Below are 23,357 nucleotides of genomic sequence, written 5' to 3' on the forward strand. Positions count from 1 at the left end.
GACTGCAACGGTTGGAGTTATAAATCTTCATTTGTGTTCTACTGAAGAAACAAACACACCTCCATCTTGGATGCACTGGGGGTCAGCAGATAAACATCACATTTTCCTTTCTGGGTGAACTATCCCTTTTATCAGCCGGTTGAAGGTATTGGTTGAACCTCAATGTATTTTTTTCATATTTGAAATCATAATATTAAATGTCTTATGTTTAAAACATTATGCATTTGTAACTGCAGGTTAAATGCATTCATGTCCCTCTGAACTACATTAAACAGTCTGTGTAAATGATCTAAATGCCACTTCAAATCAAGAGAAAAAGTTTTTAATTTTATCAAGCAATATGTTCCGTCTTCAAATCATCTAAGAAACCAACACAGTCCTGTCCTACATCTGCAGCCTTCATTTATATGTAGTAACTATCTGAAGGTTTCTGATCTTCTCTCGGTAACCGAAGGCTTTACCTCGAGGCGGTGGGCGGCTCGGCTCCATCTGGGCCGCTTTGGGCTGGTTTGTTCCAGTGAGCAGGAAGTTGAGAGCCACCTCCAGGTTATTGTTGTGATCCAACAGGGCCTGTCTAGCCGCCTCACGGTTAAAACCCATCTCCATAATGTCCCTCAAAGATCGCTCATCAACCTGGAAGAGACAGCATCGACATGAAAAAGCAGAACTTGAGGGTCCTCAAGCATTGCATTAAAATCCATCAAGCAGGGACAAAAGAAAAGATGTAGAAAACACAGAGCACTACTGGAGGACAAAACCATGGACATTACACTCAAAAACAAAACAGAAGAGACAGGGACACAGAGGGGTCACATCTACTGATATTTTATCTTGCTTCTCTACTGGCATTGAAGAAATATAATGGCATACTAATATAAATAAGAGCTCATTGTGTAGTTTTGGGCACTTGAGGTCTTTTTATAGATTGTCATTTAAGAAACACAGTAGAAATTGATTCTATTGGCAATATCTTCATGTCTTTCTTTAAAGAAATTAATAGTTTTATTCAGCAAAGACATTAAATTGATCATTTGTTGACATTAATGTATTAATTAACAAACTAACAATATGCAATACATTGGTTCCAGTATTTAATCTTTGTTAATGTTAGTTAATATAAATACAACTGTTTGTTCATGCATTAACTAACGTTAACAAATACACCTTTTTGATTTTAATAATGTATTAGCAAATGTTTAAATTAGCATTAAGATTATTAAATGTTTTGGAAGTATTGTTCATGTTAAGAAATGAAACCTGTTTTCAACATTGATAATCATAAATGTTTCTTAAGCAGCAAATCCTCATATGAGAATGATTTGTGAAGGATCACGTGAAACAGGATCACAGGAATTAATTACACTTTACGTTATATTAACATAGAAAACAGGCACTTTAAATTATAACGTCATGTCAATATTTACAGTATTTTTGTATTACAGACAGGTGGTCATAATGTTTCGGCTCATCTGTGTATGTTGGATCTGAAATTCTGATAATAGAATAATGGCTTTACTGATAGTCAGTGTTCAGTCTTATTTGGATCTTCACTTTTTACAGTTCTTTAACTTTAAAACTGCTGACAAAACATAATTTATTCCTGATGATCTTTGCATCTCACCAAATCCCTGTAAACTCCTTCTGACTTGCTCTCCGCCCATGGCTTTTCCCTCTCCTCTCTTCTTCTTTGATAGGGGTCTCGATTCCTGTATGTGGACCCAGGATTGGCGAGGTTTCCGCCTGCAATCCCTCCGCCACCAAACGTACGCGTCTAAAAGACAACAGATTTCTTCCATTAACACACACAACTTACAGCACAAAGAACTCCATTTCTGGACACCATCATAAGTGCGTTTTTGAAAGACGGTCCAGGTGCAGGAGAGTCAAGTGTTTAATCATTTCTGTGGTTACATTCGTAATCAAAATCAAACATTTCTTAATTAAATATTGGAGAATATTAAGTTCACCCATGGCCTAAGGACACAGTCATGAAAATGAACAAATTCAATTATATATTGCTTTAATGCATCAATATTTCATTATCAAAAGGTGCTACTTTGTTGCAGGGGATGAAAACTATATTTATTCGGAATTGAAATGCCAATATGTTAGTGCAAAAGTTAATTCGTTAAAATGCTGAAATATGAGGATTTGGAATAACTAAGATTTTTATTTTAAATGTCTTTTCTGCTCACCAAAACTGCATTTACAGTGGGGCAAAAAAAGGATCTAGTCAGCCACCAATTGTGCAAGTTTTCCCACTTAAAAATATGAGAGGCCTGTAATTTTCATCATAGGTACACTTCAACTATGAGAAACAGAATTTTAAAAAAATCCAGAAAAATCACATTGTCGGATTTTTAAATAATTATTTTGCAAATTATGGTGGAAAATAAATATTTGGTCACCTACAAAAAGTAAAGTTTCTGGCTCTCACAGACCTGTAACTTCTTCTTTAAGAGGCTACTCAGTCCTCCACTCATTACCTGTATTAATGGCACCTGTTTGAACTTGTTATCAGTATAAAAGACATCTGTCCACAACCTCAAACAGTCAGACTCCAAACTCCACTATGGCCAAGACCAAAGAGCTGTCAAAGGACACCAGAAACAAAATTGTAAGCTGCACCAGGCTGGGAAGACTGAATCTCCAATAGGTAAGCAGCTTGGTGTGAAGAAATCAACTGTGGGAGATCGAAATCATACAAATGGAAGACATACAAGGCCACTGATAATCTCCCTCGATCTGGGACACCACGTAAGATCTCACCCCATGTGGTCAAAATGATCACAAGAACGGTGAGCAAAAATCCCAGAACAACACGGGGGGACCTAGTGAATGACCTGCAGAGAGCTGGGACCAAAATAACAAAGGCTTCCATCAGTAACACACTACACCGCCAGGGTCTTAAATCCTGCAGGGCCAGACGTGTCACCCTGCTTAAGCCAGTACATGTCCGGTCCCGTCTGAAGTTTGCTATAGAGCATTTGGATGATCCAGAAGAAAATTGGGAGAATGTCATATGGTCAGATGAAACCAAAATAGAACTTTTTGGTAAAAACTCAACTTGTTGTGTTTGGAGGAGAAAGAATGCTGAGTTGCACCATACCTACTGTGAAGCATGGGGGTGAAAACATCATGTTTTGGGGCTGTTTTTCGGCAAAGGGAACAGGACGACTGATTCGTGTAAAGGAAAGAAAGAATGGGGCAATGTATTGTGAGATTGAGTAAAAACCACCTTACATCAGCAAGGGCATTGAAGATGAAACGTGGCTGGGTCTTTCAGCATGACAATGATCCGAAACACTGCCCGAGCAACGAAGGAGTGGCCTCGTAAGAAGCATATCAAGGTCCTGGAATGAACTAGCCAGTCTCCAGATCTCAACCCCATAGAAAATATATGTAGAGAGTTGAAAATCTGTGTTGCCCAGCGACAGCCCCTAAACATCACTTCTCTAGAGGAGATCTGCAATGGAGGAATGGGCCAAACTACCAGCAACAGTGTAAAAGCCTTGTGATGACTTACAGAAAACTTTTGACCTCTGTCATTGTCAACAAAGGGTGTATAACAAAGTATTGAGATTAACTTTGGTTATTGACCAAATACTTCTTTTCCACCATAATTTGCAAATACATTCTTTAAAAATCAGACAATGTGATTTTCTGGAGTTTTTTTCTCATTATGTCTCTCATAGTTGAAGTGTACCTATGATAAATTACAGGCCTCATCTTTTTATGTGGGAGAACTTGTACAGTTGATGGCTGACTAGATACTAGATACTATGACTTTGATCATAAAACAGTGTAATATTCTTTCAGTGTAAATCATCTCTATGAGAATATTTAGTAAAGTATAATTTATTCCTGTGATCAAAGCTGAATTTATCATCAATACTCCAGTCACTTACACCCTGAAGACATTTTTGAATGATTTCACGTTATATTCACATAGAGAACAGCTGATTTACACTGGGGGAATATTTCACAGTTTTACTGGATTTATGATCAAATAAATACAAATCGTAATAATTCCAAACATTTGACCGTTAATAGTATTAAACATCTCGTAATGATCATTACGGCACACCTCTTTACTCTTGGCGACCTCCGCGATAGCAGCGGTTCTTTGCTTCTCAAACTCATCGTTGTCGTCAGCAGATTTGATGGCGTTTGTGCTCTGAAGGGTCTTCCTCTGATCCAGAGCTCTGCTGTCCACTTGCTCCTTATGAGCACATTTCTACAGACGGATGACAGCAGATTAACACTGATTTCCTGGAAAATCAAATCAACCTCTTAAAAAAAAAAAAAAAACAGATGTAAGGAGTCCTGACCTGCCCAAAGGGGACAAATGGAGGAGGTCCACCTTCTGCTCCAATGTTTCGACGGCTGTGCTTGGCGAGGCTCTTTTACGAGGAAAAAGATGAGCGTTTCATTAGATATGAGAACATAGTGCAACATTCAAGTGAATCCAGAGAGAGGAGAAGTCATTTACGCATCAAGATGAATAAAGAAGTGTGTGTTCATGCTTTCTGGCTTTGATTGATAATTAAAATAAATCATCTGTTGCCAGTGTGTCCTCCATCGCCGAGCTAAAACATGATCTGAACAGATGGCTACAGGCTCTCCTGTTTCTGCTCGACAACGCGTATTCGGTTGCTCAACTTTAATGAACACAACCTTTAAAAAGGGGTCATTTTCAAATCAATATTTTACACTTATGTATCTCTTCTTTCTTTTTGCCCTACAGCCCACTTATACTTTTAGTCAAGGTTTCTTGCATCAACACAGTTGTGATTTAGTTTAGTTTCATGATTTTACACCCACTCTGAAACTCAACATGAACTTAAGAACTCTATAGGAGAATTTCCTCTGTTGTGATTGGCTGAGCTCCATGTGCTGATGTCATTTAACAGGTCGGGTCACATTGATGTTTAGATTTAAATGTGGGTGGTGATGTTTTAATTCAACTTACGTAAAGCAGCTTCACAGAAAATGTATTAATAAGCTCATGTTATATTTCAAATTATATTAGCACGAACATTAGACACAGTAGAGTGAACTTTTATTTCATAATGCATGACAAAAATGATTCAGTTTTCGACAAAATATCCTGCATAGAGATGCACCGAATGCAATTTTATTGGCCGCTTACGATTTTCAATTTTTTTTGTAAGTGTGACCTTTTTTCAAAGAACTATAATTGACAGAACATACAAACAAAAATCTACATTTCTACAATCCCAAATTGTATTTTCATTAAAAAAACAAACATTAAAAAGACTAATAAAATAAGAACAAATAAAAAAGCACAAATAGAATAGAATAAAGAGATATATGAAGTAAACACAAATATTTCAATTGTTATCAATAAATGAATTTCAGTGTTCATTCATTTATTTTTAATCAAAATAAATTTAAATAAACCCTTGCAATTTGTGGCAATTTGTGTGATGGATTCCTTTAAAAATAAAGTAATTATTATATTGTTCTTATAATTAGTGATAGTATTACATTCAGACATGCATTATACTGTATAATAGTAATATTTTTGTCACAAGTTATACCAAACTTTTATTTTGACGGGTTGTCATGAAGAGTTTCTGTGCGTTTATATGATTGTTTTTCTCAGATTAAACAGTGAAATGTGACTCTCAGTGTGTGGGAAACACAGAAACACACAGTCCATATCGCGATGTGATTTAAGCGACGGACATACTTTTGATATATCCAAAATGTTACTAATTCCTTGACATTACACACGTTATGCAGTAAATTAAGTTCTTATTGACTGGATTGTGTCTGTGTTTTCCACTTATATAGATCAGCGGTGTGTGTGCTTTTGATGTGAGCGTGAACCCTGCGGGAATTAGTCAAATTATGCGTAATACAACCATAGACGCCGATCCCTTGGGTGCTCCGGGGCTCGAGCACCCACGGAAAATACCGCGATAGTCAATGATAATAAAATAATGAGCTCGATAATTTTTCCAGCCGCAATAATTTCCAAATGTTTTCAATGTTTCTCTCGCTGATGGAGCGCGTGCCTCATCCGTTTGGGGAGATGTTTAAACTCGACGCGCAGACTGGATGCGGCGTGATGAGACGTCAGGCTCAGCCAGATTCGGAGCCGCAGGCAAAGTTAAAAAATTTGACGGGCACACCGCCAAGCGAAACAGGGTCTCGCGCACTCCGCGTTTTTGCAGCGCGCGCTCGTGCGGACGCGTATATAACAGGACTCGAGTATAACAAGGCAAACCTACACTGATGTTGGCAGTTTGATAAATGCAAGTTAATTCTTCAGTTCAATGTTTGTGTGCTTAAAAGGCCAATAACTTCCTGTAGAGATACACATTCTCCTTTTCTGACAAATAAAGGCATGTCATCAATGTCTTCTCTCTTGCTGTATCAAAATCTCACCTAGCTTTCCTCAGACAGAGATGGTCAAGTTTGTGCATGATTACATGATATATTTGTCTGTATTTGTGAGAAGTGGCGCTGTCCTGATTTGAAAGATATGCTACTTTACAGCTTTATTATCAATTAAATAGGTGTGTGTGTTTGTGTCGGCCGCTGTCCATTTCCTAAGGCTCTGAAATGCAAAAAATGTTTGACTACTTTTTTTACGTCTTTTTTTACAGGGCGCGTGCGCCCATGAGGACCCACGGAGGAAAACATAAATCGGCGCCTATGAATACAACCACTATTTAACTAGAGCGAATGAGACAAGAAGTGTGTGTGTGTGTCACTTCACCATCAGAGAGAAGAGAGCGAGAACGCGCCGGTGACGACTAGGGCTGGGTATCGATTCAGATGTTACGATTCGATTTCGATTCACAAGCTCTCAAATCGATTCGATTTCGATTCACAAGCTCTCAAATCGATTCGATTTCGATTCACAAGCTCTCAAATCGATTCGATTTCGATTCACAAGCTCTCAAATCGATTCGATTTCGATTCACAAGCTCTCAAATCGTTTCGATTTCGATTCACGAGCTCTCAAATCGATTTGATTTCGATTCACAAGCTCTCAAATCGATTCAATTTCGATTCACAAGCTCTCAAATCGATTCCATTTCGATTCACGAGCTCTCAAATCGATTCCATTTCGATTCACAAGCTCTCAAATCGATTCCATTTCGATTAGATTTCAATTTGAGTTTTCATGCTCAATTCAACTCAAATGAATATAGATTTAATATAAATTCTATAGGCATCTATAAATAAGAACAGTGAACATAAGTGTACAAGTGGGTATTTAAAAAGAAATGAAGAGCCACAAACCTGTATATTAAACTCTTTTATTTTAGGTACACCTGGGTACATTTAAACCGAACCCATCTCTACATTTCAAATCCATTCAATTGTTAAATACAATTTTGATGCAACTTTATTCTACACATTTTTAGTATTACTACAGCATTTCACCTCAGCATTATAAAAGGCGACGCACTGGAAACTGCCATTTAAACACTGAATGGATAAATGATGTGCACCTCTTGCTCCTTTGTACGATCACGCAAGGCAAATGGGTGACATCTAGTGGAGAAGACTAGTAATTAGATTTAAAAATAACCTTATGTTCAATATAAGCTGAAATTAATATGAAGGAAAAAAATCGATTCGTGGCCTTTGAGAATCGATTCTGAATTGACCAGATTTTTAAAGACGATTAAAATCGAAAAAAAAAAAAAATTCGATAACACTCAACAATTCCGGACGATCACGTGGAAAAACGTCCGATTCTGATTCCTGGCCGGTTGATCAGTGCATCTCTAGTCCTGCATCATATTATCTAAATACATTCATAATAAATCTTGAGAGAAACCATGCATCTCACCCTCTGAAACTCCCACTTCTCAATCATGTGATCCACCTCGCCTCCGAGAACGGCGATCTTGGAATCGTCCAATAGCAGGATGCCATTCTTAACCTGAACCGCCCCCAGGAGCCTCACTTTGGTTCCCGGCGGAGTGTTCAGACTGAAAGTGGAGCAGAAATCAAATTAAAGTGGATCGATCATTGAACAACAGCAGTGCTCGGTAAGATGTTTTAATGTTTTGAGAGAGAAGGCTGCCTTTATTAGACAAAAATACTGCAAAAACAGCTGTATTCTATGTGAGCATATTGAAAAATGAAATTAATTTCTGTGCTCAAAGCTGAATTTATTTGATTAAAAATCCAGTAAAGCAGTGTAATATTCCTCCAGTGTAGCTCATCTGTTCTCTGTGTGAATATATAGTAAAGTGTGATTTATTCCAGTGATCAAAGCTGAGTTTATCATCATTACTCCAGTCTTCAGTGTCACATGACCCTTCACTAATCACTCTCAGATAAAGGATTTGATAATCACATGGCCGTCAGAACCATTGTGTGTGTGTGGGACAAGACCCACCCACTTTTTAAGACCAATGATATTGGACCCACTCACTTTTATCGTCTCTAATTCAGCACATGTCTGTTTACCTTGGCTACCCCTTAACCGAGGAACTTATTAAGAAACATGTTAAATGCTTTATTTCCCCTTTTCTTATTTAAAATAAATGCCTTTCCGATCTGATATGTGATGGGGAAAGGGAGTAGAGCGAGTGCGGCAAAAGGAGGATTCGAACCTCTGATCGATTTGCCTCAAAACTTTGATGCCATGCGTCTCTTACCCCTACTCTACAGACTCAGTAAGTAATTCAGTGATTTCTGTAATTATGTCTGGCCCAATCAATCATTTAGTAAACGGCCCTTTTTCTATCTGGACACGGAGCATAAAAAACATGCAACTTGTTCATTATCATTATCTGTGAAACTGTTGATTTCTATGGCAGTTAAATAAATATACTGTATTTTCCGCATTATAAGGCGCATTTAAAAGCCTTTAATTTTCTCAAAAAGCCACAGTGCGCCTTATAATGCGGAGCGCCTTATCTATGGATCAAGGCGCTCTGTCAAAATGTTTCAGTATGAAAAACCAATAAAAACGATTTAATAATAATAAAATGTTGGAGTATGACTGGTAAACTACAAAGCCGCACCGCGTCTCTACAGTCACTATTTGAATGAAGGCAACAGCACTAGTGCGGGGCATGAACATTGATGAATTTCGAGGCGGTTCTTCTTGGTGCTTTCGTTTTACGAAAAGACGTAATCTCTCCATACGAAAACGAACTACCGTCTCACAGCAACTGCCAAAAGAATACCAAGGCTGGGAGATATTGTTAATATTCACATCAACGCTTGAACAACGTTACCATGGGAGTGAACGGAGTTGTCAGAACGCTTAATAAAGTTTGACTTAAGCAATATTCGCATGGGATTAGTATCTGGGATTTCTGTGATTTAGAAATTTCTCCCCCACATCTGAGTTTTGCGTGGCAGTGGCACATTCGCACGTGATAAGCAAACCCTGTAATTTTACTCGAATTTACTGACTTCTCCCGGATATGTCAGGACTTGTAAATGTTTTTTCGTTATAGCTGTATGAAATCATAAACAGTCGTATCGATATCGTTTTGATAGTTTTATAGTAATACAAATTATTTGGTTCAGTTAGAGAACACGCTACAATTAAAAACTGAACTGAGCACAGACCAGCGGCAGGAGTCAGATTTCATTCATCACGAGTGAGAAGTTGACGATATACGGCGGAAGATTGAGTTTAAAAGCTAAATGTAAAAGCGCCCATTTAAGCGAGCTTGTCAGTGTCCTGTTCTATTGTTATGTTTTTTATTAAGAATAGTATTGATGTTAATATTAAACACACCATTCAAGCAATTTGCTCCCAAATTGGTACTCATTCAAAAGTGAAAGTCTAATCCGTGCGGGAATTCATAACGGTGCGCATAATGAATGCAGACTCCATTCTTCGTGAAAGATAATTGATAGAAATGCGCACAGGAAAAAAAAACCTTGCAAAAATGATATACGATCCGCCCAATCCTGGCCAAATCACAGAGATGCCACTTCGCACGGGACTTTTTATCTATTATTGCAATTATTACAAATCACCAGAGGTCCCCAGATAATACTAGTCCCGTGCGAATAGTCAGTTTGTCTGACTGTTTTGTTGACATTCCCTTTAGCACAGCTCCATCTAGTGGATACATAACGCAAACCCAGTCCAACGTTTGACTGCAGTAGTTTCTATTCTATGCGCCTTATAATCCGGTGCGCCCTATATATGAAAACAGTTTTAAAATAGGCCATTCATTGAAGGTGCGCCTTATAATCCGGTGCGCCCTATATATGAAAACAGTTTTAAAATAGGCCATTCATTGAAGGTGCGCCTTATAATTCGGTGCGCCTTATAGTGCCGAAAATACGGTAGCCTTTTTATTAGACTATTGGTATTGACTGGTTTGAGGTCTTTTTTGGTATAGGCAAGGGATATGGCCTCAAACGCACCACAATGCAGGAAATCACATCTATAAAATCATTTTTTTGGGGGGGACAACCCCCAGACCCCCCCGCAAAACAATTTCCCCACCTATCATATTTTGCCTTAGCCGCTACTAAATGGACTGACCCACACACTTTTTATTCGCTTCCGACGCCCATGGATAATCAACACAAATTTATGATTATTATAAATGTTGAGCATGTTTTTGAAAAGTGATACTTTATATATATATATATATATATATATATATATATATATATATATATATATATATATATATATTTGATTGATATAAAGTTCAAAAGTAACAATGTTAAAAAAACATTACTGTCACATATGATGAATTTAATGTGTCCTTGCTGAATACAACAACAACAAAAAAGAAATCTCATTTTACACTAAAAATAATATTCTTTGTTTTTATTGTCTAGTATTTTCCACACTTCCCACAAATGTCATTCTCATTACAATAAGAATGTGAGAGGAAAGTGTGCATATGTGTAATGACGATAAATGTCATAAATCGTCAATATATGATAAGTATACCAATATAACATCTGAATTTTTCCCTTTTCGTTTTTTGGGGGGTGAAATGTGACCCAGGGATTTCTTAAGAGACACAAAAATGGGTCATTTTGGCTTATTTGGCGTCTGCAAATGATTTTCCAGAAAGCGGTGGCGAGAGAATTTATAATTGCACTTCTCTGCTTTACTTGCTTCTATTTCCTGGTTGTCAATCAGGGTTTTTTTTCTCTGGTGTGTTTCAGCTTTAGTAAGTGTGGGGCATTTGCTGTAAGTTGGGATTAAGAACTGGCGGTTTGACTTTAATTAAAGATTAAAGGGGGGAGAAGGGATGGATTGAGAGAGGAAACTCTATTTTCCCCTTATAAACACTAATACCCCGAGGAGAGAAGTGGAGCAGTGAATTTTCCAAAACGCAGGCTTATTTCCTCAAATGTGTCCCCCTGCCTGCACCCTGATCAAATGTTAATGCAACGCTCTGCACTGCAGAAGAAGCTCCTGCTAAAAATACATCTCACACACACCAAATAAACTCGCCCTCAAGAACACAGGCGGCGGTGAGAGTCGAACCCTCATCGATCCGCTCATTAGAAGAGTCTGACGTGTGACGACTGCAATTACGAACTTCCCTGACCGGTCCATCGGCACAAAACTCAAAGGGATGCAGGAGCCGATGCGAAACCCCAGGAGCCGGCAGACAAAACACTGTTTGTTCCAGTACAATGCTTCTGATCGTTCACACAGCTCCGCTTTCATTTGAAGGTGAAATAATGATTTGAAACCAAACTGGAAAAAAGTTATGAACTTAGCAGAAAGATTAAAAAAAAAGGAAAATCCACCTGCAGTCAATAATTGCATCCCTTAAAGCTCATCTCTAACAATGAAAATGATTAGACGGTTTATGCTTACGCCGTTTATGACCGTACTCCGATAAAAGAAAACGGGTTACCGCGTTTACATGACCATGATCATTGTCGGCTTATTAGGCATAATCGGCTTAAGAACGTGCGTAAACACACTTATTTTCCTCTCTAGGCAGGTATTTTTTTAGGTTTATTTATGAAAATGTTCTTTTATATAGTTGTGTGATGTTCTGTATTTTGACTGGGGCTTTAAAATGTGATGAGAAAACGTTTGACGAATGTTTATCCACCACATTACCTTTTATTTAAACCTAAATAAGAAAGCCATTGTCAGTACAATGTTTCTGTTCGTTCACACAGCTACGCTTTAATTTGAAGGTAAAATAATGATTTGAAACTGAATTGGAATTATACTAAGAATTTAGCAGAAAGAGACAATAATTGTCTCCCATAAAAAACTCATCTCTAATACTCAAAATGTAAAAAAAAATTCCCTTGAATTTTGGGGAAAATGTCATGCCTTAAATGGCTTGATTGTAACTCGACACCCTTGCTTCATGAATATGTAAATGAACCCCGCCTCCTATCACTCACTCACAGCAGCTCGGATCACCTGATCCACTCGCTCTAGTAGTAAACAGTGTAGTAAACAGTGTAACTATCGGTTTAATTCAGCCCTATTTAGGGCTTGATGCTTACTTTTTTCCCAAGGTGCACCTGTGTTCTTAATTTAGGAGCTCAACTAACTATTTCTGCATTTATATTTATATATATATATATATATATATATATATATATATATATATATATATATATATATATATATATTAAAAAAAACACAGAAATAAAGCATAATTTGCCATACTGTTGTTATTTTAGTATCACTGAGATACTATATAGTTATTCAATTTTAAGTTAAAAGTTTCAGTAATTCTGTTTGTATTTTTATTTAGTTTGTGTTATTTTTTTAAATGTCTGTAGAGTTAATTTTTTTATTTCAAGTTTTTTGTTTTTTATTTTTATGTCAGTTCATATTCATTTATTTCAAGATTCTTTTATTGTTTTATTTTTTGTTCACTATACTAATGCTAGTATGTATATATATATGTGTGTATTTAAACATACATGTCAAATAATGTCTGTAGTCTTTCCTTCCTGTGACGGGGCAGAAGCTACAATAGTTTATTTTAAATTAAATGGAAATTAAATTAAATAAAGCATTATTTTTGTTTCATAAACAAGCCTGAAATTACACCAGGACTCTTATTTTGAAATGTATATGCTTTATTATTGCAGGAACTCGTTCAGATGAGGTGATAAAATATTCGTTCTTACAACCGTATAAAACATTACAATATAAACACCATAAACAGTCATAATTGATCTGCATTAGTTCATAGGCAATCAATTGGCATAAATGTGCGCTATTCATTGATCGCGCGAGCCTGTAGACGCACAACAGCGCCACCTTCAGGTTTTGAAACTGAAGCGCTCACATTTATTTAATGAAATCATTTTAAAACCATCAAGTTTAATAATCACATTAGGCAGTCTCACATTTAAGTTTTTCCATCCCCAAAATACAAGACGCCTTAAAATCATTAAAGGTGTGGTGAAAAAATGTGGATAGATAGAAATGGCTCATTCTAAGGTAATAAATCATAATGGTAATAATACTGAAAACTGAAGTTCTGTATATTATATTGCATTTGTTAATAGATCCTCGTAAATATTACACACTGCACCTTTAAGATGTTTCGATCTCCTTTAAGATGTCTCGGTCTCTTCTCCACCAATCAGCTGGTGTGTGGTGAGCGTTCTGGCGCAAAATGGCTGCCGTCGCATCATCCAGGTGGTGCTGCACATTGGTGGTGGTTGAGGAGATTCCCCCCTTCTATGTAAAGCACTTTGAGTGCCTTGAAAAGCGCTATATAAATCGAACGCATTATTATTATTATTATTATTTGTTATACAATTTAAGATATTAAAGACTTTATGGTATTACATTTAGGAAAACTGATCCGCAGAGATTGTTTGTTCGCACACATCTATTTTTAGTCGCAAATGAAATGGGTTGCACTGTCGAGCCCTGTATGATTGAAGCAGAAATGATTCAGAGGAAGAGCGAATCATACAGACTCGTCTAGAAGTCCATGCATCAGAATGATGATGTGTTTCATACGTCAAACACACAAATTAGCTTGACAACGCTATCAAACAGATAATAATGAGTTGTTAATGTCACACAAACCATGTTCTCATTCTCCATCTAAGAGTCAGACCCTGCCTTCTAACAGTCAAACATCACAGAGTCAGTGGAGAGAAGCCCCGCCCCCCTGTGACGGGATTGGTCAATGTTTATGATGTAGGAAACAGGGGCGTGTCTTTGGTGCGCTGCCGTTTTAAGGAGAAAACACTTTGCACATGAATTTGCACATGGTTTGTCAAAGTATACAACTAGGGCTGCAGCTATCGATTCTTTTTGTAATCGATTAATCTATCACTTAATCGATCGATTAATCGATTAATCAGATAATAATTACTTTTTCTTTATTAAAGAGCAATAAGAGACACTAAGACGCGTATCTTAAAATTAACATCTAATTTGTCTTCTTTTTAGAAAAATTAAGTTTTATTGCTGAAATTGCATACATTAATAACTGTGAAACTAAACAATTTTAATGCATACAATTGCCATATTATATTAAATAAAAATCTATTTCAAATTACTTTAAAAAGGTAAACATAGTTCAATCTAAAACTAAACCTACAACCAATAAATCTAAATAGTAGTAATATAAATAACAATAATGCCAATATAAATAATATAAATATTCTATAAATTCTATATAATATAAATATTCTAATATTCTATAAATATTCTATAAATAATATAAATAACTAAACATTGTATTTATGTTGTGCAACTTAACTTTCATGTATCAGCTTCAGCTCAGGCATGACATAAGCATTTACTGTCTTATTTACTCCTTTACTGAAGCAAAACATATTGGACAGGTTAACTTGGAATAAGAGATGTGCGGATCAGCTCTATCGTCACCGAATCAGCTGTTAGAAGCAAACCATCCACCCGCACCCGATCGTCACAACTTCAAATCCTCCGTGTTAAGCGCAATGCTATCGTCACATATTAGCTACACTGAAGTAGGTTGCTAAACAAAACAAAAAAAAATATTTTGGCAAAATTACATTTACATAAACCAGGGTCGACAACCTATACATCACACGGAGGAGTAACCGCTAGAACGTGATCAAACGCGAGATATGTTTAATTCAGTTAAAAGTACATCACACATGCTGATCTTTTGAGCTAATCATTCATCATTGTAACACAGCTTGTTTTAAGTTAGTAGCTATAAATATGATTAAAGTGTGATATTTAAATTACACAAATCAATGAAAGCACGCAGCTCTGAGCTCTGAAAGCACGAGCGCTGCTCATCACACACACACACGCACGCGCGTTACAGCTTGTTCTGATATTTGTTGCGCCTAGTATTGAGAACATCTAATGGTGCATTTCGAAGATATTATCAAGTAGGATATATAAAGTCTCATTAAAGATTTCACACACATCACAATGACGGTGATCCATGTGCAAAGCTGCAAACTCCATCGAGTTCATGTGTTTGGAGTTGCTCGTATCTCCTCAGCTGACGCGTGAACTGCCGCAAATGAAACTTAAATGTTCAGCGTCGCATCCTGAAGCTCAACACAGTTTTCTTCATTTAAAAACAGCGATATTAAATGATATTACCAGCGCTGATGCCCGCCCGCTCTCTCTCGCATTGCGGTCTTTGATCTCGACATGAGCTGAAAACGAAAGTTAAAGAACGACACGCATTCATTGCGTTTTAGCGTGATATGAGAGTTCCGTCTATATTAAAATCAACATATTAACGATTTCTCTCATCCACCTGCAATGTTTGGGATGTTTATGCACCTGAACCGCGGATATAACCGCAATCCGCTCATACTCCGAGTCCTTACACAAAAAATGTCTTTCTGCAATATCTGTGTGTAGTTAAATGGACTAAGCGAAGCGTCGAGGCAGATGATTTTGCCTCGAGGATTTTTTTGATTCGATTAACTCGAGTTACTCGATGAATCGTTGCAGCCCTATATACAACAGTAAAAATTGGTGGTCTAACAAGGGGTTAATTCTTTTTATGCATTAAGCGTCTCATTCGTAAATAACCAAAGTCATACTAGACTGCAGTGCCATGCTGCAATAATATATGTCCATTCTGTGTTTGTAATTATGCAACTGAATGAAGGAGGCTTTGAGCTCAAACGAACAGTGGACAGTTTCATTCTGTATGTTAGTGACAGGGATGGATGTGGAGAGAGAGCAGGCGAAGGAACGGGTGAATAAAGAGCGCTCTGTTCTTCAAACGGCATGACAACACAGACTCCACCTGTATCTGCTGGCCGACGGCCACCGCGACCGCAGATCGCTGATGGAGACATGGGATTGGTGGTGTTTGAGCCAATCAGACAGTCAGAAACTGGGGTTAAAGGAAGGGGAGCAGAAGAAAGGCACAGAAGAGGTCGTTTGAATTTGAAGCGGCTTTACATGATTACAGAGCGTCAGATTTCGTGGACTTGAGTTTGAGTCTAAACTACAGTGTGATTTTTTTTGTTCTTCGAAGTGGCAAAGATTAAAGGCACTATATAATATGTAAGATATTTGGATTAAAATATCCACTACAAGTGTTATATATTTGGTTGACTTTAAAGGGGGGGTGAAACACTCAGTTTCAGTCAATCTCATGTCAATCTTGAGTACCTATAGAGTAGTATTGCATCCTTCATATCTCCGAAAAGTCTTTAGTTTTATTATATTTATAAAAGAAATATGGGCTGTACCGAGTCTTTCCGGAAAAAACCGAGCGCCTGGAGGCGTATCGTGTGGGCGGAGCTAAAGAATGACAAGCGTGCAAAGCGGTGACGTCCTCAAGCGTGGAGAAACCCATGGCTATTACAGATAATGATCCAGAATCATTCGGAGGCTGAAATAAATTGAACAGGAAAAAAGCCAACAGCAGGACGTCCGTCTCTGTGGTATGGACTGTATTTAGTGGTATAGTACTGTATATGAGGACATGATTCAGTTTATGGACTATTGTATGTGATTAAACCTTAGCAGTAGCAAGCAAAACGGTTTTGCATGTCAGACTAGTGTAACGTTATACAACAGAGAACAGCAATGGAGTCCGTTAACGCATTTGAATGACGAAGCACGCGATCGTGTCGTTTACTGATGTTTACTCACGCGACGATAGCCGACAGCACAGACATTTGAAGCAGTTTAACTCACCGGCTGCTTCCAAAGCAGGACCGAACCTTTATCGCTGGGACCGCTCCGTCAAAAACACACTTCTTTGGTATGATTTGGTGAAGTCCTGTGACAGCAGTGACCGTGGAGATCCACTTTGCAACGCGACTGAAGCGATGTTGTGAAGCTTCCCGTCATTTCTGCGTTCAAATCGGTTCAAATGCAGCGCTGCCTTCCCAGAATGCTGTGCTGAAGCGTTGAAGTCGCTCGACGTCACCCATAGGAATAAAGTGGAGCGCGGCGCCTGGATCGACTGGATCTGCAGCTGAGAGAGTGTTTATGGGCGTGCATTTCCTCTCTCGCTCTAGTCACACGCGCGCACCCTACCGGGAGAAGAGCCCGTACGGCCCATACAAGGACCTTCCGCTCTATTAACGTCAAGCCGACCCATACTCGAAAAAAACTCTCCGAAACTTCTGAGAAACCGGAAGGAGTATTTTTAACACAGAAATACTCCATCAAACGTCTAACATTAGTTTTTGAAACTTTGTCTATGTTTAGGATGGGAATCCAAGTCTTTAACAGTGGAAAGCTCAGTATGCATGAAACAGCATTTCACCGCCCCTTTAAATCCAGAGAAACCATCGATTTTAAAAAGGATACGGACCGCCTTTCAATGACATCATCCCCACGTTACCCTCCGATGTTATTGTGCAGTAACCATGGCAACACTAGCACCGCTTAATCCGGTTGTTAAGGCTGACGTCACGCGGCAGCGCTTCCAGGTCCAAACGCTCTCTTATACCACAAGAAAAACTACAAACGGTGCTAATATATACACACAATGTGGTGTAATACTACAAAAAAAGTATTAATAATAACCTTTTTCTCCATACCAAAATTCCAGATGGCCAGACAGTGATTCATCTTTTATAAATTGTTAAAATATTAATGTATATGACGCTGTGACCATAGAGAATGTTGTGTAGACTGTACGCATTTAAAATGTTTAACTTTTTTAAATGTTTGATGTTTAATATGAAAAAATAGCGCTCATAAACGATATATAGAATATTTATTTTCATGCTCATTTATAGACACTAGTACGGAAATCATCTTAGCTTCTGTATTAACTGAAAATTAAAGATCCCAATGGATACAAATGGATCAATATGGGATACTTTGTACACCAAGTTAAACCCCATTTCTTCAGGTTTTTAGCCACCAGAATTTCAAGGGCCAGCTTCCTTTGTTTTGCTGCATGCCACAGCCTTGCCCGTTTTTCTTTGACGCGTTTTATTTATTTATTTTTATTACCTTGTAATAAAAAAAGATCAACCATTAAAGATCATATCATTATAACATCACTTTAACACACTTAATTACATATTGTGCCTTTAAAATGCCCCTTCAGTCTTTTCAATGTGTTATTGCACCTTATCTATGCATCATTTTTTAAATTCTTAGGTTTTAGTTTACCTTTGTTATTTTCTTTGGTTATCATCCTTTTTTTATTTTTTATTTCTCTTTACAACTGCATACAACTGTTTCTATTTTTATACATTGTATTATTTTTCTTATGCATTTGTTATCCCTATTTAATTTCCTTTATTACACGGCTCTGTGAAATACTTGATTCTGATTGGTCAATCGCGCATTCCAGCGGTATGTTATTCCCAGATAACACCCGCTCATCCGGGTACTGCGAGTTATCTTGACCGGTTCTACTTCTGTGCTTAACGCTGGCGCCATCTTGTGGCTTAAACAGCCGTGGGTTACAATGGAAGACTTCAAGGCGGGTTTCCTTTATAACGTTTTAAATATGGATATTTTTCTCACACAAACGCATCGATTGGAATCAGAAGGCTCTATTAACCCATCGGAGTCGTGTGGAGCACGTTATTTGACGGACAGCTGGATTTAATGGACTTCAGAAACAGCTCCAACTACTGCTGGGATTAACGTTAGCCTGGACTTTTTAAATATAACTCTGATTGTATTTGTCTGACAGAAGAATGTCATAAACACCTATAATGACCTGAGGGTGAGTAAATCAGAGGCTTGGGTTCATTTTTGGGTGAACTAACCCTTTCAGCATTCATTCTCAACATTTAGCAGCGATAGATAAAGGCTTAAAGCAGTCTGGAACTGTTTTTCTTCGCGGAAGCTTTGCGTAAGAGCTAATAAAATATTTAATCTCAAGACAATATTTTGTGTCTAATAATTATTTATTTGAGACTAGTAGGCGTGTAATAAGCGGGATAATGTCCACCCAGCCGGTTGTTATCGCAGAATAAACCCCTTCAGAGTGACGCTCCGCTTCGCCTCGGGGTCCTGATCACTCTGGAGGGGTTTATTCTGCGATAACAACCGGCTGGGTGGACATCATCCCCTACTTCTATGTAAAGCACTTCGAATTGCCATTGTGTATGAAATGTGCTATATAAATAAACTTGCCTAGCCTTATTTGCCGTTTCTTAGTAATTATTTGTGAAATTGAATAGCAATTTCTGAGTCAAAATTAGGAATATTGACTTGAACAAAGCATTAAAGGGATAGTTCACCCATAAATGAGAATGTAATGTTTATCTGCTGACGCTCAGGGCATCCGAGATGTAGGTGTGTTTCATACAATGTGTAACCTTTTTTGTTCAAAATTAACATTTAAATAAGTCAATACATCAATCCTTCCAAAACTTGTTTTTGTCTCAGGTCAGCTTGAGATCCTTTTCATTTAACTGGTTTTATCTCTAGTAGTGATTGTTTTATAAGCAGTAGGATCATATTTATCTCTTTAGTTATTAGAAGAAACCATATTCATCCACAAATTTGTGTTTTTTTAACTGTTAAAGGGCCAAAACAATGTACATTTAAAACATTTTTTAAAAAGTGACACATTCTTGGCATGTAGATGCAGAAAGACAGTTTTTCCGCATTCCAAAACGACACTGATATTTCAGGTTCATCGAGAGAAATAGAAAAAGAGCCTGAAGTAACATCAAAAGCAACTCAATGGCACGACCCTGAATGACTCTAACACCGTGAACATCAATTCACAGTGTCTGCAGCAGAAAAAACCCTTCTTTCCGCAGCTCTCCACTACATCAAAACGTCTTTCGTCTGCCTCCAGGCAATTACAGAACCTCTTATCATATTAAGAGCTGCGTTTAATCAAACGGTGGGTTTTTGGCCTCATTATGGGCCACTTCACTGTGTCTGACGTGCCGAGACATTATTTCATTAAATTACGCCATCCAATTAGACATGCTTCAATTAAATATCGGAGGTACTAGAATTTAAAGCTACTTGTTCAGTAAAAGTGAGTGGGTGAAATTCTGGAAAGTTTAAATTGAAGTTACAGGCCAAATCTTGATGTTTGAAATCAATAAGCTTAATCAAATTAGCCTAAATATCTAATAAACCACTATGAAAGATGGAGGGAATGCGAATTCTCAGATTTCACACTATTTCTGAAGTATGCCGTGTGTAATTCAAGCAATGCACTGGAACTACATGGAATACTATCCCACAATGCAATGCACTTGATATTGCATGACCTGAGTGATTAATTAAACTTAAGTAACATTGTGCATCATGTCTTTCTCTACTGCCAAGACTGCCTTTTCTACTGACTGCCAAGAGACATTTTAAAACAACTTTAAATAAAAAATGCAATATAACCGTATTAATTTACGAAGTGTTAACAACGCTACTTGCTGAATTAAACATGCAACATAATGGGGTCATGTAACAACAATGCAGCATATTACTGTTTGATTATTTAACACACTGTCGCTTACTGTTTCACATACGTCTTAAATAATAACAGGAAGTATTACTTCTGTAGTAAGTAACAGGAAGTGCACTACTGTACACCAATCAGGCACAACATCATGACAGGTGAGTAACACTGATGATCTCTTCATCACGGCTCCTGTTAGTGGGTGGGATATATTAGGCAGCAAGTGAACATTTTATCCTCAGAGTTGATGTGTTAGAAGCAGGAGAAATGGCCAAGCGTAAGGATTTGAGCGAGTTTGGCCAGATTGTGACGGCTAGACGACTGGGTCAGAGCATCTCCAGAACTGCAGCTCTTGTGGGCTGTTCCCGGTCTGCAGTGGTCAGTATCTATCAAAAGTGCTCCAAGAGGACCAGTGGAGAACCGGCCACAGGGTCATGGGCGGCCAAGGCTCATTGATGCACGTGGGGAGCGAAGGCTGGCCCGTGGGGTCCGATCAAACAGACGAGCTACTGGAGCTCAAACTGCTGCAGAAGTTAATGCTGGTTCTGATAGAAAGCTGTCAGAATACACAGAGCAGCTCAGTTTGAGGCGTATGGGGCGGCATAGCCGCTGACCAGTCAGGGTGCCCATGCTGACCTCTGACCCCACCGAAAGCACCAACAGTGGCCCGTGATTGGCCGGGTGTGTGTGTGTGTCTTACCTGGGGAACACATGGCCCCAGGATGCACTATGGGAAGAAGGCGAGCCGGCGGAGGCAGTGTGATGCTTTGGCCAATGTTCTGCTGGGAAACCTTGGGTCCTCCATCCATGTGGATGTTACTTTGACACGCTCCACCTACCTAAGCATTGCTGAGACCATGTTCAGCCTTTGATGGAAACGGTATTCTGGTGGCTGTGGCTCTTCCAGCAGGATAATGCTCCTGACACAAAGCACAAATGCTTCAGGAATGGTTTGAGGAGCACAACAACCAGTTTGAGGCGTCGACTCTGCCTCCAGATTCCCCAGATCTCAATCCAATCGAGCATCTGTGGGATGAGCCGAACAAACAAGTCCAAACTTAAAGGGCTTAAAGGATCTGCTGCTAAAATCTTGGTGCCAGATACCACAGCACACCTTCAGGGGTCTGTAGGAGTCCATGCCTTGATGGGTCAGGGCTGTTTTCGCAGCAAAATGTTATGCCTGATCGGTGTATAATTTAAAACGTTTACAGTGTTTTTAAAGAAATTAATACTTTTATTCAGCAAGGAAAGGTGACGGAAGAAAGATGCAAATATCCACAGACACACCAGCTCTACCTGATTTTGGACAGATGTTTGAACTCAAGGCCAGTGCACAAGGTGTGTCCATCCGTCATCTGCACGCGCAGCATTCTGGGAGCCGTCTGCGACTCCTCGTGGTCTTTCGGAGCTGCGACATTACGAATCTTCTGCACCTGAAGGACACACGGACCGTCCAACTGTGGGAGAGAGACAGGTGCATCATACACAGATCTAATGGATTTAAAGGGATAGTTCACTTTAAAATTAAAATCCTGTCATCCTTTACTCACCCTCAAGTTGTTTCAAACCTGTATGAGTTTCTTTCTTCAGCTGAACACAAGGGAAGATATTTTGAAGAATGCCAGTAACCAAACAGTTAACTGGAGCCATTGACTTCTGTAGTATTTTTTTTTCCTACTATAGAAGTCAATGGCTCCAGTTAACTGTTTACAGTTTACATTCCTCCCTTGTGTTCAGCTGAAGAAAGAAATTGTTCTTATCTTTGGTTATTGTTATTTTATATGTTTATTTGAGTTAAATATGATGAGTAAAAACTGAGTTTGATGGAAATAGCAAGTTTGACGTGGAAATCGATGGAAAGGTATGATGAGTGAAAATGGGTTTAGGCAAGGCAAGTTTATTTGTATAGCACATTTCATACACAATGGCAATTCAAAGTGCTTTACACAGAAATGAATTAAAATAGGGATAACAAATGCATAAGAAAAATAATACAATATCTAAAATAAAAATAGAAACAGTTGTAAAGAGAATTTAAAAAACAAGAAGGTTCTTGAGTACCAATCAGGGCACAGTAATTGAATTGGATGTTATGAACGTGTTTGAGAAAGAAATGAATGAGATGTGAAGTAATTAACCATCTTGATTACATCACATCTCATTCATTTCTTTCTCAAACACGTTCATAACATCCAATTCAATTACTGTATGTAGACTGCAAACTGAAGGATGTTTTATGTAGAGACTGAATGTAATCGAATGGATCATTTTGTCTATTTTTTAATTTTAAAGCTGAAAATGGCTGTGTTTTTATAAAGGAGGGCATTTGACCATTTTATTTTTAAAATTGTCTTTACAGCTTACACATGATATCCTTATTTCTCATGCATATGTTATCACTATTTTAATTAATTTCATTGTAAAGCACTTTGAATTGCCATTGTGTATGAAATGTGCTATACAAATAAACTTGCCTTGCCTATTTCTAATTTTGTCCTGCTGATCCTGTTCTCTTTAATAACAGCGCCATCTTGTGGACAGCAT

At 38.1% G+C, this 23,357-nt stretch overlaps 1 protein-coding gene across 3 annotated transcripts in view; it reads right to left on the bottom strand.

Annotated features, from left to right (window-relative positions):
* The window catches only part of tdrd3 (tudor domain containing 3), a 48,553-nt gene that overhangs the window by 20,245 nt on the left and 4,951 nt on the right, over positions 1-23,357 (bottom strand). For all 3 annotated transcript variants that reach the window (XM_067431057.1, XM_067431058.1, XM_067431056.1), the window contains exons 4-9: positions 22,110-22,270; positions 7,838-7,979; positions 4,332-4,403; positions 4,088-4,237; positions 1,622-1,771; positions 462-633 (exon numbers count right to left, since the gene is read on the bottom strand). In XM_067431057.1, the coding sequence (XP_067287158.1) occupies positions 462-633; positions 1,622-1,771; positions 4,088-4,237; positions 4,332-4,403; positions 7,838-7,979; positions 22,110-22,270 (847 nt within the window). The remainder of the gene's footprint in view (positions 1-461; positions 634-1,621; positions 1,772-4,087; positions 4,238-4,331; positions 4,404-7,837; positions 7,980-22,109; positions 22,271-23,357) is intronic.

Source organism: Pseudorasbora parva, chromosome 22 (genome assembly GCF_024679245.1).
Source record: "Pseudorasbora parva isolate DD20220531a chromosome 22, ASM2467924v1, whole genome shotgun sequence".
NCBI classification, from domain to species: Eukaryota; Metazoa; Chordata; class Actinopteri; order Cypriniformes; family Gobionidae; genus Pseudorasbora; species Pseudorasbora parva.